The sequence below is a fragment of the Neovison vison genome, chromosome 13 (assembly GCF_020171115.1).
Source record: "Neovison vison isolate M4711 chromosome 13, ASM_NN_V1, whole genome shotgun sequence".
Taxonomy (NCBI): domain Eukaryota; kingdom Metazoa; phylum Chordata; class Mammalia; order Carnivora; family Mustelidae; genus Neogale; species Neogale vison.
In genome coordinates, this window is record NC_058103.1 from 21,494,704 (window position 1) to 21,510,315 (window position 15,612).

Here is a 15,612-nt window from a genome sequence, read left to right on the forward strand (position 1 = left end):
GAAAGCACCATTAGGGAAAGGAAGGGGAGGGGACAGGGTATAATGAATCTTTGGCGGCCAGCCACGGTATGCAGTCACAGTTGAGTCATTATCTGTTATGAGAAGTAAAAGTTACCCGTGGAACTTGAAAATGACAGATCCAACTCTGGGAGAGCAGGCTAGTTGCTTTTGGCCATGGTGGCTAAAACAATGCCATTGGGTTATATTTTCTCCTCCAGATTGGAGAAAGGACCCCCAAATTCCCAAAGTAAACAGGCCAAAAATATTAAAAGTTTACAGTGCTCTCTCCTCCAAGTGGGTTAGAGGGGCAGGATGGGAAGAGGGAGTAAAACTAGGTTCCAATGATGTAGGAATGATGCTGGGATTCGGAGATGACGGCCAAGAAAGAATTCTTGAGACGTCGTTGGTGCAAAAAGGTCATTTTATTAAAGCACAGGGACATGACAGGAAAGAGCTGTGCTGGCATTATGAGGAGTGGCTGATTATTTCCCACCTTTCAAGTTGAGTTGGGGATAGGGTTGGGGATAGCCAAGTCTCTAAGGAATTTGGGAAGCATGGTTTCCAGGACCTTGAGGGGACTAGCTATTGTTGGGAAAAGATCTTTTACTATTGACTCATTAAACCTTAGTCATGAGACTCTTCAGATGTATATTGGTGGGTCATATGCTTGGGAAATGATTGCCAACGCGTATCTTGACAGAGATAAAGGAAGTTTCCAAAGCAATTTTAAAATACTAAAGTAGACTTACAGGATCCTGGAGGGTCGGGCTAAGATTAAGATTGCCTTTTGCCCTTAGCAAGGTGTTAATATTGAGGCAGCTGAGTTCCTAGAGGAATGTTACTCTGCCTGTTTTAAGGACTTATGAATGGGCTGTAAGTAGTAAAGAAATTTAATTTTTCTTTTGCCTTTGTTCTCCAAATCACTAGGGCTAAAGCAAAATTTTAGATAAGGCAGAAAGAAAAGGGAAGGCTGCACTCTAGCAGGTTTTTTTTTTTTTTTTTTCCCAGTCTAGCTGCTGCTGCAGTGGCCTCCCCCACTCCCCTTCCTCCCCTGCATTCCAGCCAGGATCTTCCCTGGCAGCTATCCCGTTAACATGCAAATGATGAATTTACTTCCTGGCAGTTCAAGTAAATTTGCAATAAGAAAAAAAAAGGATTCTTTTAATGGCTTTGTATTTCGTGGCTACCACAACTGGATGGATGAGAAAAAGTGATACATGATGTTAAATGTTTATAATTCCATCCATGCTTATAATTCCATCCATCATTCCAATCACCCTGATCAGCAGAAGCTGCAAAAAAGAAATGTGTTAGTGGGACAAACTTCCTTGTTTTTTTTGCCGCCAGTAGGCGGGCTGGAATTAAAACTCTTGAGTATTGGAAACAGAACAAGTCTCTATAATTGCTGGGTTTTGCTATGGAAGATATGGATGTTTAGTGGAGCCCTTGTTAAAAGGGAGACAATAAGAAAGAGGTGATCTGCAGGTGGAAACACACTTTTGGAGTCCTAAAGAGCAGGTTTTGGTTGGCTAGTGAGTGCTTCTGAAGGTAGAGGTCTGACCTTAGAGCCTGATGCACGTGCCTGTGTATGTTTGTGTGTGGGGAGGGAGGTGGGAGAGAAGGATACAGAGAGAGAGAGTGAGACAGAAAGTGAGAGAGAGCTTATGCATGCCCAAAGACCAACAAGACAAAGCTGCGGCCCAGCCTTGCATGCCACCTGGACTTTTTGGCCCTGTGGCATCTTGACTCTGCTGCTGAAAAAAGCCTCTGGCTTTTTAAAAATCCTGAATTCACAAATCCTATTTGCTTGAACTTGATTCAAAGCTAAAACCTGATGCTATCTGGGACAGGCTTCCAGCCTCGGTGTGAGCTGGACAGAACCAAGAGCAGCCACAGGCTCAATAAACAGAACTCAGATGCTGTGGCCTACTGGACATTAGGCCACCTCTCTGTGGGGCCTCATTTGTGATGAAAATCGTGGATGCCCGGCTGGACTGTCTGGGTCACAGACAAATGTTCATAGGAAAGGGTTTGTTCTCCGATGGGACCATCTGAAATCAAGCTGCTGACTGGTGTGTATTTCTGATACAGAGACTGACCACACTCCTAACTTGTGACTGTTGTCCAGAGCTGTCCTTTGGGGGAGGAGACATCACAGGGAGTGGGACCCTCTATTTGCTCCTGACAGGTAGAGTTACGGAAGGATTTCCAGCCCCTGTGGAATAGGCCTTAACTTGCGCCTGGCTCTCCTGATAAGCCGCCATCTCCAACAAGGGACTAATTACCTGACTGCTTCTCTCTTCACTTCACGCCTCTCTCTCTCTCCCCCTCTCTCTCGTGCACGCCTTAGTGCGATCTGACTGTTCCAGTGCAGCTGTCCTCAGAGAGGGGCTGATCTTTCCTAGGCTGCTTTACAGGGTAAGTGATCAGGGTGAAAGAGGTGGGACGTGATGTAAACCTATTTTCAAATTTTTTGAAAATTCAGGACTTTTGTCCTGCCAAGTTTTGAACATGATGTTTTTCTGGTTCAGACGTATAAAAATGCTTTTCTGTGAAGATGTTTTGCCTTTCTTACACAGAACCCCTCCAAGCAAAATGTCTGGATGAGAGTAGGGGATGACTGAGAAAATAAAGAATCATGACTACTGAATGGAAACTCTGATTTTGTAACAACCAAGGAAAATCAACTAAAACCCCCGCACCTGGAGAGGCATGAGTGAGGGGAGAATAATGGTGTTTTCTGAAACTATTTCTGGAAGCTTCTTCCCCTTCCTAAAGGAAGACTCTCCAAGCACTCTTCTGAGCTGTTGAGAGTGCTCTGCAGTCAGACCGCGGAGCCCCTCATACCAGACAGGGCTGACTGACTGTGAGGCAGCAGAAGGTGGCCCAGTCCCTGCACCTGCCATGCAGAAAACTTCCAGATATTGTCCACACTCGTGAGGTGGATGAACAGTGTCATGGACAACAAAACTCTTTGGGACTGACTGGCAGTTGCTCTGAAACTAAAAAACTGAACTAAAGTACTTGGACTGGATACCCTAGAAGATGCCCATGGCAGGAGGCCACAACATCCTGCCTAACATATGTCTGGGTTGGGCTGCCCCAGTGATGGTAAACTCTGTTTCCAGGGTTACCATACGTGCCCTCTGGGACTACAATTCTGTATGTGCACCCTATCACAACACTGCCTCAGCTTCAACTTACTGGCCAGTTGTGCTGGGCCTGAATTGATGGCTTAAGACTAGGTTAAAAAAAGTTAATATAGATATTTAAGGAGGAAGCCATCTGGCCTCTATGGTTAATGGAACTTGTTAACTGGCTGGGTGCAGGACTCATGGAGGGCATAACTGAAATCAGTATGGCAGACTGGTCTCACTCTACTGTCCAGGTCTTACTGAGAGTAACTTTGCCATAAAGACAAGACGGCCAGGGACCAAGGCGGATAGACTGTGTAGAGAAGAGTTCATAGAGCAGGCTTAAACTTCTGTCCTTGAAAAGGTTGATAAGGTTAGCCCTTGGCTGGTGTCTAGGAACTTAAGATTCTGGAAGAGTGCCTACTACCCTGTTATGAGTGACTCATCCCAAGTGCACAAACAATATGGTTTCTGGTGAACACCTGCTTTCCTTGTGCAAGTCTGTAATTTTGGTATGTGCTGGGTACAGACTGCCTATACGGCCAGCACCCTAAAATGACTCCAGGTATTAGGTCTCGGGGCACCTGGGTGGCTCAGTCTTTAAGCATTTGCCTTTGGCTCAGGTCATGATCCCAGGATCCCAGGATCGAGCCCCACATTGGGCTACTTGCTCAGTAGAAAGCCTGCTTCTCTCTCTCCTACTCCCCCTGCTTTTGTCTCCTCTCTTGCTATCTCTGTCAAATAAATAAGTAAAATCTTAAAAAAAAAAAAAAAAAAAAGGTATTAGATCTCTAATCAGTTTCCCTGGCAGACAGCGTATCACATGTGTTGTCACAACTTGTTACTGGGGAAATTAAATACATTCTGTGTGACTCCCCAGGGGGAGGACCTTTGGAAGCTGCATCTGTTTTCCCCAGACTTCACCCATGTATCTTTCTCTTTATTGATTTTGCTTTGTGTTCTTTTGCGGTAATAAATCATAGCCCTAAATATGACTATATGCTCAGTCCTGTGAATCTCATGGAGAATCACTAAGCTGAAGGTATGGTCCTGGGGATCCCAGACACAGTTGGAAATAAGTGTGAAATAGTCAACAAATAGCAAGAAGACAAAAATGGCTGGAGTTGGGGCGCCTGGGTGGCTCAGTGGGTTAAGCCGCTGCCTTTGGCTCGGGTCATGATCCCAGGGTCCTGGGATCGAGCCCCACATCGGGCTCTCTGCTCAGTGGGGAGCCTGCTTCCTCCTCTCTCTCTGTCTGCCTCTCTGCTTACTTGTGATCTCTGTCTGTCAAATAAATAAATAAAATATTAAAAAAAAATGGCTGGAGTCATGTGAGAAGGGATGTGGCAGAAGATGAAGTCACAGGGAAAGGAAGCACTTGATCATGTAAGGCCTTGTTTGGACTTTATTTTGAATGTGATCGGAAGGCTCTGAACAGGAAGGAAAACTGCTCTGGCTGCTGCTAAGAGAACTGACATAAGGGGAAGAAGGGAAAGCAGGGACACCAAGCAGGAAGCTCTTAAAGACATGAGACTCTTCAACTGCCCTTGGTGGTTCAGATCTGCTTCAGAAAGGAGAAACTTACGTTCATTTTTAAGGATGAGTAGAAATATGATAAACTTGGGCAAGGGGGTGAGGAAAGTATTCCAAACAGCAGGAAGAACTTGTACAAGTTATGACCTTAATAGAAGCATAAACTGCATGGTGTATTTGAAGATTGGTGAAGGGTCTGATATAGCTGTAAGAGGGTCTTGGGCAGAGTTGTGGGAGATGAAGCCACAGAGGCCTTGCTGCACATGGAAGGCTTCGGGAATCATGTTAAGGAGTTTGTGCTGCATCTCAAAGGTAGATGGGGAGATAATGAAAGTTTGTAAATAGAGGAGTTATGGATCAAATTTGGGTTTTAGGAAGATCAATATGGCAGAGATAAGGATGAGAGGCCAATAAAGGAAGCAAGTCTATAAATAAATGTCATATTATCCAGTTCTAATGTAGTTGGGACTGCACACACTCAAAGCCATGCACATAACTTATGTTACATATACACAGAGAGAAAGGTGACATGATCAAATCATGTTAGAAACATGCTGATGAAAGACCTTCTGTCAAACACACTAAAGGTACTTACTCCCAGGAGGGTTCTCCTTACCTATGGAATGCTTTAGCAGGATGGATGTGGTATGTCTACACTGCTCACTGCACATAAATCTGGGATGTATATATTTTGAGGAATGACCTCCTAGAAAATATCACATAAGCTATGCAATTATCAGAGACTAAACTGGAGATGTTTTATAATGGAAATAGCTCCCTTTCATTGAAGTGACATTCCATATACACCATTTAGAGGCCTCGTATGTTAAAATCTGGGCCAGGGTGCACCCTAATCGAGGCAAGCAGAACCTAGGAGTAGCCCTGGCAGTCTGAACTTCTTGACACTTCACCTGTGTCTTGTGATAATTATTATCTCTGAAAATATTAGTCAAGTTTGGTACTGGGTAAGATCTCTTTATTCTTTTGAGTTCACAATTTGTCAATCTGACCTACAGGGTTTTTTTTTTTTTTTTTTTACAGTGTTTAATTCAACCTGGAAGAACCAGGATGAATGATACATTTCCTAACCGTATTCACCAGAGTGACCAGTATGACAACTTAGTTGCAATGCGTGTTCCTGGTGCCTAGACTGTAGTGTCTAAATGCAATTTCCTACGAAAAGAAATTTTTTTTTTTTTTTCTTGAGAAATGGCTGATTCATTTCAGGGTTAGGAAGTGTGCAAGATGAATTTAAGATATCCCATCTTGCCTGAAAGATAAAAATAAGTTTAAAAGTCGGTTATGATTAGTCCAAAAGAATGAACTTAAAGGGACTCTCAGTATGCAAAAATAGGATAATGTGAGCAATGAAAAAGGACTGCAATCCTGTGAAGCAAACACATGTGAAACCCACAGATCTGGAATGATGCTCAGAAGCAAAGCAAACAGAAACAAACAGACAAAAACGTACTTACTGGCCTCCTTTGGAGGTTGCTAGAGCACCAAATTATTATTTGAAAATATTTCAAGGGAAAGAATGAAGCATCTATCCTGCTTGTGAGGACCTTGTTTCAGGGTAAACAAAGAGTTGTGAGGGCAAGTTTTTCTTTATAAAAGAATCCCAGGTAACAAATGCAGGCGGTATTATACATCAGAAAGACATCATTTTGCAATTCCTAGTGAAATAAAGGATCCAGACAAACAAAATGGTTGCGGAAGCCTCTGGGTGAAAGGTCAGTGAGGAACTTCTGAATGGCTGGATCAGGCAGACATCACCCAGCTTCACTGATCAATTTACAGAAGTGGAACAATCAAATACTCTGTGCCTCCGGATGTAATATATTAGTTAGTACACAATACTCTATTATGAGATAGTCTCAGGAAAACACCAGAGCTAAATCTACCTCAGCGTCTACTGTTAACGTCCAGTTTACAGACTACATAGCAGGGAGTGAGTAAGTTCAGTGACATTACAAGGATACAACCAGTTAGATCCAGAATGTGGGAAACTGTATAGCACAAAGGACATTATTTCTTTACCAAACAAAATGAAATAAAAAACAAGGGAGAAAGACCTGTTATAGATTAAGAGAAACCTAAGATCTTGGTGTGGATACTGATTCAAACCAACCAGTTCTAAAAAGATATCTGAACCAACAGGGAAAACTGCACAGGGCCTGGGGATTGGGTGATTCAAGAATAATCGTTAATTTTGTGGACATTATAGTACCACTGTGGTCTGCTGGGGGAAAAAAGGCATATTTTCAGAGATACATACACAGGTGATATAACATGGAATCTGCTGTAAATACTCTAGGAAAGAAGAGAGTAGATGCATATGCGGTGGCAGAGATGAAGCAAGAATAAGAATGTGGAGGGCTGCTGACCCCGGATGATGGGCAAGGGCATCACAACCACCCTGCACTTTTGTGCATATTTTGAAGCCTCCTTCATAAGAAAATAAAAATGAATGAATTAAACTATAATATTTGGCAAAAATTTAAAAATGGTAATACATATTTTTGGCTGAGGCACAGGAAAAGGAGTCATTTCAAAGGAAGTGAACAGAATTACTTTTTTTTTTTTTTTTACATTTTAACAGTATGGGATCAAATATCTTTTAAAATTTTACATTCAGTCCAGCAAATTTACTTTAAAAAACTAATTCTCAGAAAATTTTCATAGACGTGCACAAAGATACATCTAAAATGTCCCAGCAAAAAAAAATTTATAAACAATCTGTTTCTAATTTATGGTATATTTCCATGTAAATTTTTGAAGTTTTATTTACTTAAGTAATCTCTATGTCCACCATGGAGCTTGGACTCATGACCCCAAGATCAAGAGTCACGTGCTCCTCCAAATAAGTCAGCCAGGTGCTCCTCCCTGTAAAATTTTTTATAGCCATTAACCATCAAATTTTAAAAGAATACTAAATGATAGGGGAAAACGTTCAAGACAAACTGTTAAGCACAAAATGCAGGCTGTAAAACAGTATATACATTTTGACCCAATTTAGTCTTCTTAGAACTATACATTTAGAAAAGAGCTTGAAGAGTTTTCTCCATGATGTTAACAGCTGTGTCTAGCTCATGGGATTAAAGTAATTTTAATTTTTTGAGACAAGGTTCTTCTATTCATGGGTATGGATATTTGTAATAAAAAAATTCTAGTTTTGAAAAAAAGTGCTATTTCGAAAGATAAAATCTGGATCAATTTCCAAAAGTGGCTAGTAACAGAAAAGTGGATATCATTGTGATCTTTGAAATAATAAACAAAATGACAAAAGGTTGGCGGGACAGGGTGGAGTGGATTAATCATTAATTCTTAGAAGGACAGGTATTCAGCACACTCTACTATGAGAAAGAGCAAATTTTAAATTTAAAAACAGAGGGTGTCAAGAAGGTAAAAATTAGAAGGGATCAAAGTTTATGTAAGCTTCAGTTAGATAAACACCTATATCAATTTGATTGGGAAGGTTATTGTAGTAAAAAACCTAACACAATTCTGAAAATAACCAGAGCAGCATATTAGATGATTTCTCCTGAGTTTCTATTTTGTGTCCCACTTGGACAGATAATTACATACTGAAGTACAAAAAGAGGATGTTAGGATATTAATTTAATACAAATCCAATTTTGATTATCAAATTCAGCTAATGTACCTTAGGTCAAATCTGTTAGGTGAATAACTCGGATATATAAAAACCTAGAAAATCATTAAATACTACACTCTACACATTATACGTGGCTCATAATGAATAAAACCAGACTTCTGCATCTTTCTACACTAGTTAAAAATTTCACTTATCTCCTTCCTAAATTAGGCAAAAGCAAGAAAAATGTCTAGACTACCTTGCTTCCGTACTTTCGTTGGTTCTTCGTAGTTCTTGTTTTCTGGATTTGGAGATTCTAGAAAGCGGATTTCTTCTGCAACACTTTCCCCTTCTTGGCTCCTGAGGCTGTCTTCCTCTTCTTGAATAGGTGATTCTAATTCTGATTCCTCTGAATCAAGAAATATCTGACCAGCGACTACTCTGCCAGCTGTGTTGTGGTCCTTTACAGGCTCATCTGATGACAAAGAAGTCTGGGAATATAAGAGATTTTTAGTTTTCAAATAGTATCAGGACTGTCTCCAACCCAACTTGGCCATTACTTTTACTAATCCAGATACATCTCCTTCAATTGTGAACATGCCATACTTGCTCATCTCTCTAAACTTTGGTATGTGTTCATTACATGCCTTTCTCACTTGCCTAACCTGACTCTTTCTTCCAATTTCAACTTAGATGTTATTTCTTATAGGAAGCATTCCTTAACTCCTGAAGCCTGGAGTAGGGGCCCTGACAAACTCCCAACATAGCTTATACTTGCCCTTATGATAGCCCTGTACTACAACTTTCTGTTTCTCATCTATATTCCCTCAAATCTAGAGATCAGAGATCATAACTGAATGGTCTCCTTGGATACATAATCAGCCTTATTCACTCAACCAACCAATTTAAATGTATTAACTCTACAGATTTATAAAACCTGATAGAAGTGGAAACAAATGGCAGATAAGTCTTCAAAATAAAAAAAAAAACCTAAAAACTAAAAAAAAGGAATAAAATCAATCTCTCAGTAGGCAGTAGAATATTACTGTCTTTAGGCTCTACACACACACAGCACATTCAAATTAAAATTAAACCTAATAACCAACACTTTGAATGAAAATATTATTCTGTCTCCTACAGGTCAGTGATTTTTTCTCCCCAGAAGAACTAGTGTATTGATACCAGCTATAGTTTTTTCTTTATTTTTCCTTAATCCCATTCTGTTGCTCAAAAGACAGATTTCATATCCTTTCTAAGACACGTAATTCATGCTTTTAAATTGGTCAATGGAGATTATAGTACACACCTTGGAATCTAAGGATTCATCTTGATTGCCTTCTTCATCTGTAAAGAAATTTTAAGACAATTTCATCATCCTTCTTGTTGGGAAATTACAGGTATTGTTAAAGCACTTGATAAATACAACAAATAATAATCAGACACTTGATAAATATACCTAGAATTATCTAAAAATCGGTTGTATTCAACAACTGTACAGAAAAGATTAGGTAAAAGGAAAGCAAGGGGTTAGATGGAACAGTTCTTCCTCTTTGCCCGGGAAGGCACTGCTTTCATCCAGTGCCTTATTCAGGTAAGAAGACCAATTACCACCACCACCCTCGCCATCACCAAAACGAGACACTTCCTCAGACACCATCCAATTCTTTTGTTCGTATTTTATTCTACTACTGAGTTGCTAAACTTAAAAAATAAATCTCTGATTCTGTGGTTCAGGGTTCCACCTATTATTTTCCTCTGCTCAGAATCCAGAGTTATAGAGCTTATTTTATGCTGGTGCTGATTAGCATTTTATTGTTCACTGAGACTACTCAAGATGGACACTAACAATTACTATTATGCGATGGAAGAGTTGCCAGACTAAGATATTTAGGATTTGTGTTCTACTTCACTGAAGAGTTAACCAGATAAAAGCAAAAACTAGCAGCATACCATCATGTACTTACTCACGTGAGATCTATTTATTAAGAAATCAGTATCTTAAATTAAATAAACAATGAATCCAGCCCCTGGTTACATCTTTCTTCCAAATTCATATCTACTGCTTTGGCTTTATCCAATTATGCTAATTTTCTGTCTATTATTCTGTGTTTTTGTGCTATTACTTCTATTCTGGCTACTTGCTACTCTTTTTCCTGATCTTATACAAACACATTGAGCACAAATGCCCATTTGCTTATGTTTGGTCATTGTATTCCTGGCCAGCTTACAAAAAACAACTGTTAGATGGTCTCTAGGTTTCCTTCTTCTTCTTAAAATGATCTGATTTTATCCAGGAGTCAACCTCAGTTATAAGCTCATAAGCTATATAAGAAATCGACCAGTAGACAAAATGCTATAAAACCAAGTGCTTTTCACTAGAAAGTTTGGTGTTACAGTTGCCATTAATCTTTACTTCATATAGTTATATCTTTTTTTTTTTTAAAGATTTTATTTGTTTATTTGACAGAGAGAGATCACAAGTAGGCAGAGAGGCAGGCAGAGAGACAGAGAAGGAAGCAGGCTCCCTGCTGAGCAGAGAGCCTGATGTGGGCCTCGATCCCAGGACCCTGAGACCATGACCTGAGCCAAAGGCAGAGGCATAACTCACTGAGCCACCCAGGCGCCCCATATGGTTATATCTTAAATATTATTTATAACTTGTAATTCTTTCAAGCATAACAAAAATATGCTTTGGAGTTTGTATTATCGAAGTAATGAGCTAACTTTAAGAAGTATAAGCTGAGATGCACGGGTGGCTCAGCGGGTTAAAGCCTCTGCCTTCAGTTCAGGTCATGATCCCAGGGTCCTGGGATGGAGCCCTGCATTGGGCTCTCTGCTCAGCAGGGAGCCTGCTTCCTCCTCTCTCTCTGCCTGCCTCTCTGCCTGCTTGCGATCTCTATCAAATAAACTCTTAAAAAAAAAAAGAAGTATAACCAATTCATTATGTGTATAATATACAACACGATTTCATAGTATTTGTTTCTTTTGAATATTTGAGGAAAACTAGTCTACTAGTGAGGTTTGCCATATAAGAAAAGTGCTGTCAATTCAAAGAACACTTAAACTATAGTTACTTTCACATATACTACTTTTAGACTACTTTCCAAATGTTTTATTTCTGATGGGTGGGGAAGAGAAGGGTATAGCACGCATTATCCCACAGTACCTATAACATTTAGGTAGTGACGGCACTTAATTAACAATCATCCTTCATGCTAACTTCTTCACAGGTTTTACCCAAAGCCTGAATTCTAACACATGGTTCAAATTCCATTCTCCGCAACATTTGGATAAAGGAAAAAAAATTAATCTCTACCATATATCAAAGTTGTATGAGTGGATATGTTTAAGTAATCATGAACATTAACTAGTTAATGTATCAAGAGCAGACATTAATTGTGTAAATGTATATAGTATATCCCCAAACTTTAAATAAGCCAGAGCTCTTAAATTACTAATAACTAAATCATGAAATTTAGTACCTTCTCACAACAGGTCACATATGCAGCAAATAAGTATATAATACAGATACCTATAAGTAAACTTGAAGACATGTACATTTGAGATACTACAAGCTATTACACACTGAAGTAGCAAAATGTGTTTTTAAACTCCGAGGGTCATTGAAACCTGTGACATCAGAGTTATTTCACATGAATTGCATCATGCTTCTGTCTCTCTTCTCTTCAAACTAGCAATATGTACTAAGGTTACTAGTAAATAAGAGACTTCTTTCTCATTTACTAAATGGGAAAGTCTACTCCAGATGGTAGTCTTAAAGCATAAGCTATTTTCTCTCTCAAAGTGATATATCTATTCACATAACACTTTTATAGAAGTTGCTTATAATCTAGAAACTTCTGATATGTATTAGTAAGGTAACAAAGACACTTAAGTTATGCATAAACAAAAATAATAACACTTTTAGCAGAACAAAAACATGAAGAAAAAAATGCAAAAGAGTTCAATGAAGAGTTACAGATTTCTCATTCAACAGTATCACATCCAGAATATAAAGGTTTACATTACTTTAGAATTGTACACTTTCCTTTGAAAAAGACCAATTTTCATCTTTATTATATCCGCCAACCAAACTGCAAAAAGTACTGGGGATATTCTTTCAGGGAAAAGTAATTATCATAAATTCATTTTCCAACTTGTCATGTAAACTAAACAGACTGATAGATCTTCAAACACAGAAGTCCTAAGAGTTTGGTGAAAAGAGAGCAGACATCTGCTCTCTGCTTTACCACTGAATCTGTGTAGATCCTACAATACTCCTGATTTTTAATTACTCCAAAATAGAGGCCTGGAGAGCTAAGTTCAAAACCTCACTTCATTGCATATTAATTTTATACACGTGGTTCAAAATAGCAAGCTTGGTCAGCCTCTTTCTCAACCTGTTAAAAGAGAATAATACCATCTGTCCTGTTGACTCACAATGTTTTAGGGAAGAAAAGAATAATGAAATTAAACAACGTCTGCAATCTGAAATTTACTCTTTGAATCTCTAATAGAACTATTACCTGGAATACTTAGTGGTGGACCTGATTTAAAAGATTCTGTAACACTGGCACAAAGGGAGAAAAAAGAAAAAGCAAACCATTTGTCTTTTCCTGCTGAAAATAAGAAAGCAAGTATTTCTAAGTGAGAAAACATATAGCATTTTCTAATACTGAGAAAATGGAGAAATATCTTTTTAACCTTCTCCTTTATTTATTCACAGGAAAAAAGTATTTTGAATAAAAATGTCATATTTTTATATGCCTTTAAAACAAGATGTGAAATAACAGCTACTAACAGTGATAGGATCAAGATTTCCTTTGTTGGCTGATTATACCTGGTAAATATGCAACTTGCTTTGGTAACCAGTAACATTCAAACTTTAAATCCACACAGAATTATGGCCCAAAGCTTGATTTTTAAATAGGAACAAATCTTTAATTATGAGGCTGACTTCCTATATACATAAGCAATTTAATGAATAAGAAAGTCAACTGAAAATCCATGTACTCAATTTCTAAAACTTTACCTCACACAAGTGTTTTACTATAATTGCACTTGAGTGCAGTAGTGCCTTTATTACCTGTCAGCACATCTCTGCTGCTTTAGTTCTGGCTAAGTATGGATTCTGGCTCTGCCAGAGAAATGCCCTGGCACAGGTGAACTACGATGGAAATCCGAGCAGACATTTTCGAACCCAGTTCTCTGCTTACATCAACACAATCCAAAGATTTAACACTTCAGTATGAGTAATCTATTATAACATCCCGAGAATCCCTACTGTTGATTAAATGACTTCTTCAAGTACCATTTCCACTGACGTGAAGCTCTTAACGCCTATGAAATCTAGTTAACAGAATATGCAGGAAAATGTTTGTAGGGCTTTAATTTCCTTTAAATTCTGCAAACTTAATTCAGAGGAATACTCACCGTGTTCTTTCACTAGTCGTTCTTATGCGTTAATGTGAAGAATTATTTGTGAAGCTTGTTTAATTACAGATACCCCAACCTGCTCCATACCTAAAACTGCATGTTTAACAAACTCCTACGAGGACTTCTGACGCCAAGTGGTCTATGGCCCATCAGGTACTCTATCGATTACACTCAACAGTTTATTTCATATTTCCTGTGGTCAAATAATTGTTAGCAGGGCTTCAAGAGTCAGGTAGTTTTGGAGATTTGGTCATGAATACAAACCATTACTAAAAAGGGGGAAGGCAGACCTCAAGGCATGATGCTGGCAGTAAAGTAACTAGCATATGCTTGTTGCTTTTGAAGTGGTATCTCAAACCACAATATGGATAGAATTTTAGGTTTAGACCTCTTATTTTAGAAACAGAATGACGTTATGGCATTGACTTACAACTAGGACAGATAATTTGGGGATTCAAATAACCATCTGGGAAATTTTCTGTTGGAAAAAAAAAAAAAGTTGACATTTATACCCTGCCTTGTTCCAAAAATATTTAAAGCCACAGAACAGCTGTTTTGTTAACTAAACTGATTAAAATCCAAAAGCTTTATTGTACTAATTTGTTGCTTTACCAACATTTAGAAACACTAAGTACTTCTTTATCAACACTCCCAAAACAGAAGTTTTCAGATGTAGGAAGACCGAACTATTAAGAAAGAAAAATACATTTCAGAACCCTAGTATTAAGCCAACTGGAAAATCAACTCAAAAGCGCATGAATTTTTATATCTATACAAAACATGAAAATCAGGTGCTAAATACATTTTAAATTTACAGGGACCAAGATTTCCTTAAAAAAAAAAAAATCACAAAGTTACTGTCAACAAACATGGGGCACCTCAGAAACACGGTGACAGAGATCAACACCACTTTCTCGGGAATATTTCCTAAAAAGGGACTGAGCGTGGGCACAGTTCCATCAAAAGTCTTCATTTTAAAACAGACCAGGAGATAAGGGGCACCTCAGGTGCTCAGCAATCCACCAAAAACCACTGTCAACATCCTGGTTTTGATGGACCCGGCTCTGCTCAGTGATAACCCCAGGTGGGTCAACTACTTAACTTACAAATCCCAAGCACATAATCTGTCCGAGAGTTGAGGAAGTTCCAGGAAGGCTCAGGTGTCACTGTGGCGCTAAGCCAGCGCTCGGGATTTATGCCCCAAGAGTCAATTCCTCACTCGCGAGGAGTCGCGTAAAGTTTGTTAAGGGAGGAGAGGTGTGGGCAGGGGGACCGCCCCTTCCCTTCCTCCCCTCTCTGGCTCCCTAAACAGCCCCTCTCTCCCAGGCCAGCCAAAGCCGGAGGAATGACAGCGAGAGGCTAGTGCGAGGTGTGACCAGAGAGAGTGGAGTCTCCAGCTTGAGCCCCCACGGCCCTGCCCCGGGATGGAGGCCGGGGGGGCGGTGGCTCCCGGCCTCCAGTCCGAGGGGGCGGATACTGACCCGAGGACGCCGAGGCCGAGCCCAGCAGCACCGCACAGAGCAGCAGCGTCAGCCCAACTCGGACCCGCATCCTGCTCCCGCGGCCGCTGCCACCCCCTGGAGCTGTCGCTTTCGCCTCTGCCACCACCGACCCAGCTACCGCCGCCGCCTCGCCGCTGCTCTTCCTGCTCTGGTCTCCTTCCTCCGCCCCTTCCCAGGCCTCCCTGCCCTAGAGCGGAGCCAATCCCCGCCCGCCGCCTCGGGCTCTGTGCCCAATCGCCGCAGTCTTCCCGCCCACCTTGTTGCCCCGCCCCCGGGGTCATACATTGACCAATAATTTTGCGAGATTCCCACACCGGCTTTCCTGGTTGGACCACGGCCTCACGACATGGCCCCAGCTAATTGGTAGATCCTGGGTTCAACCATCCAGGAATCAGGGCGTGAGTCCAGGGCC

At 40.2% G+C, this 15,612-nt stretch overlaps 1 protein-coding gene across 1 annotated transcript in view; it reads right to left on the reverse strand.

Moving 5' to 3' along the window:
* The window catches only part of SEL1L (SEL1L adaptor subunit of ERAD E3 ubiquitin ligase), a 54,307-nt gene extending 38,960 nt beyond the window's left edge, over positions 1–15,347 (reverse strand). The window contains exons 1-3 of the mRNA XM_044231651.1: positions 15,180–15,347; positions 9,569–9,606; positions 8,522–8,753 (exon numbers count right to left, since the gene is read on the reverse strand). Of these exons, the coding sequence (XP_044087586.1) occupies positions 8,522–8,753; positions 9,569–9,606; positions 15,180–15,249 (340 nt within the window). The 5' untranslated portion in view covers positions 15,250–15,347. The remainder of the gene's footprint in view (positions 1–8,521; positions 8,754–9,568; positions 9,607–15,179) is intronic.
* Positions 15,348–15,612: the final 265 nt, after the last annotated feature.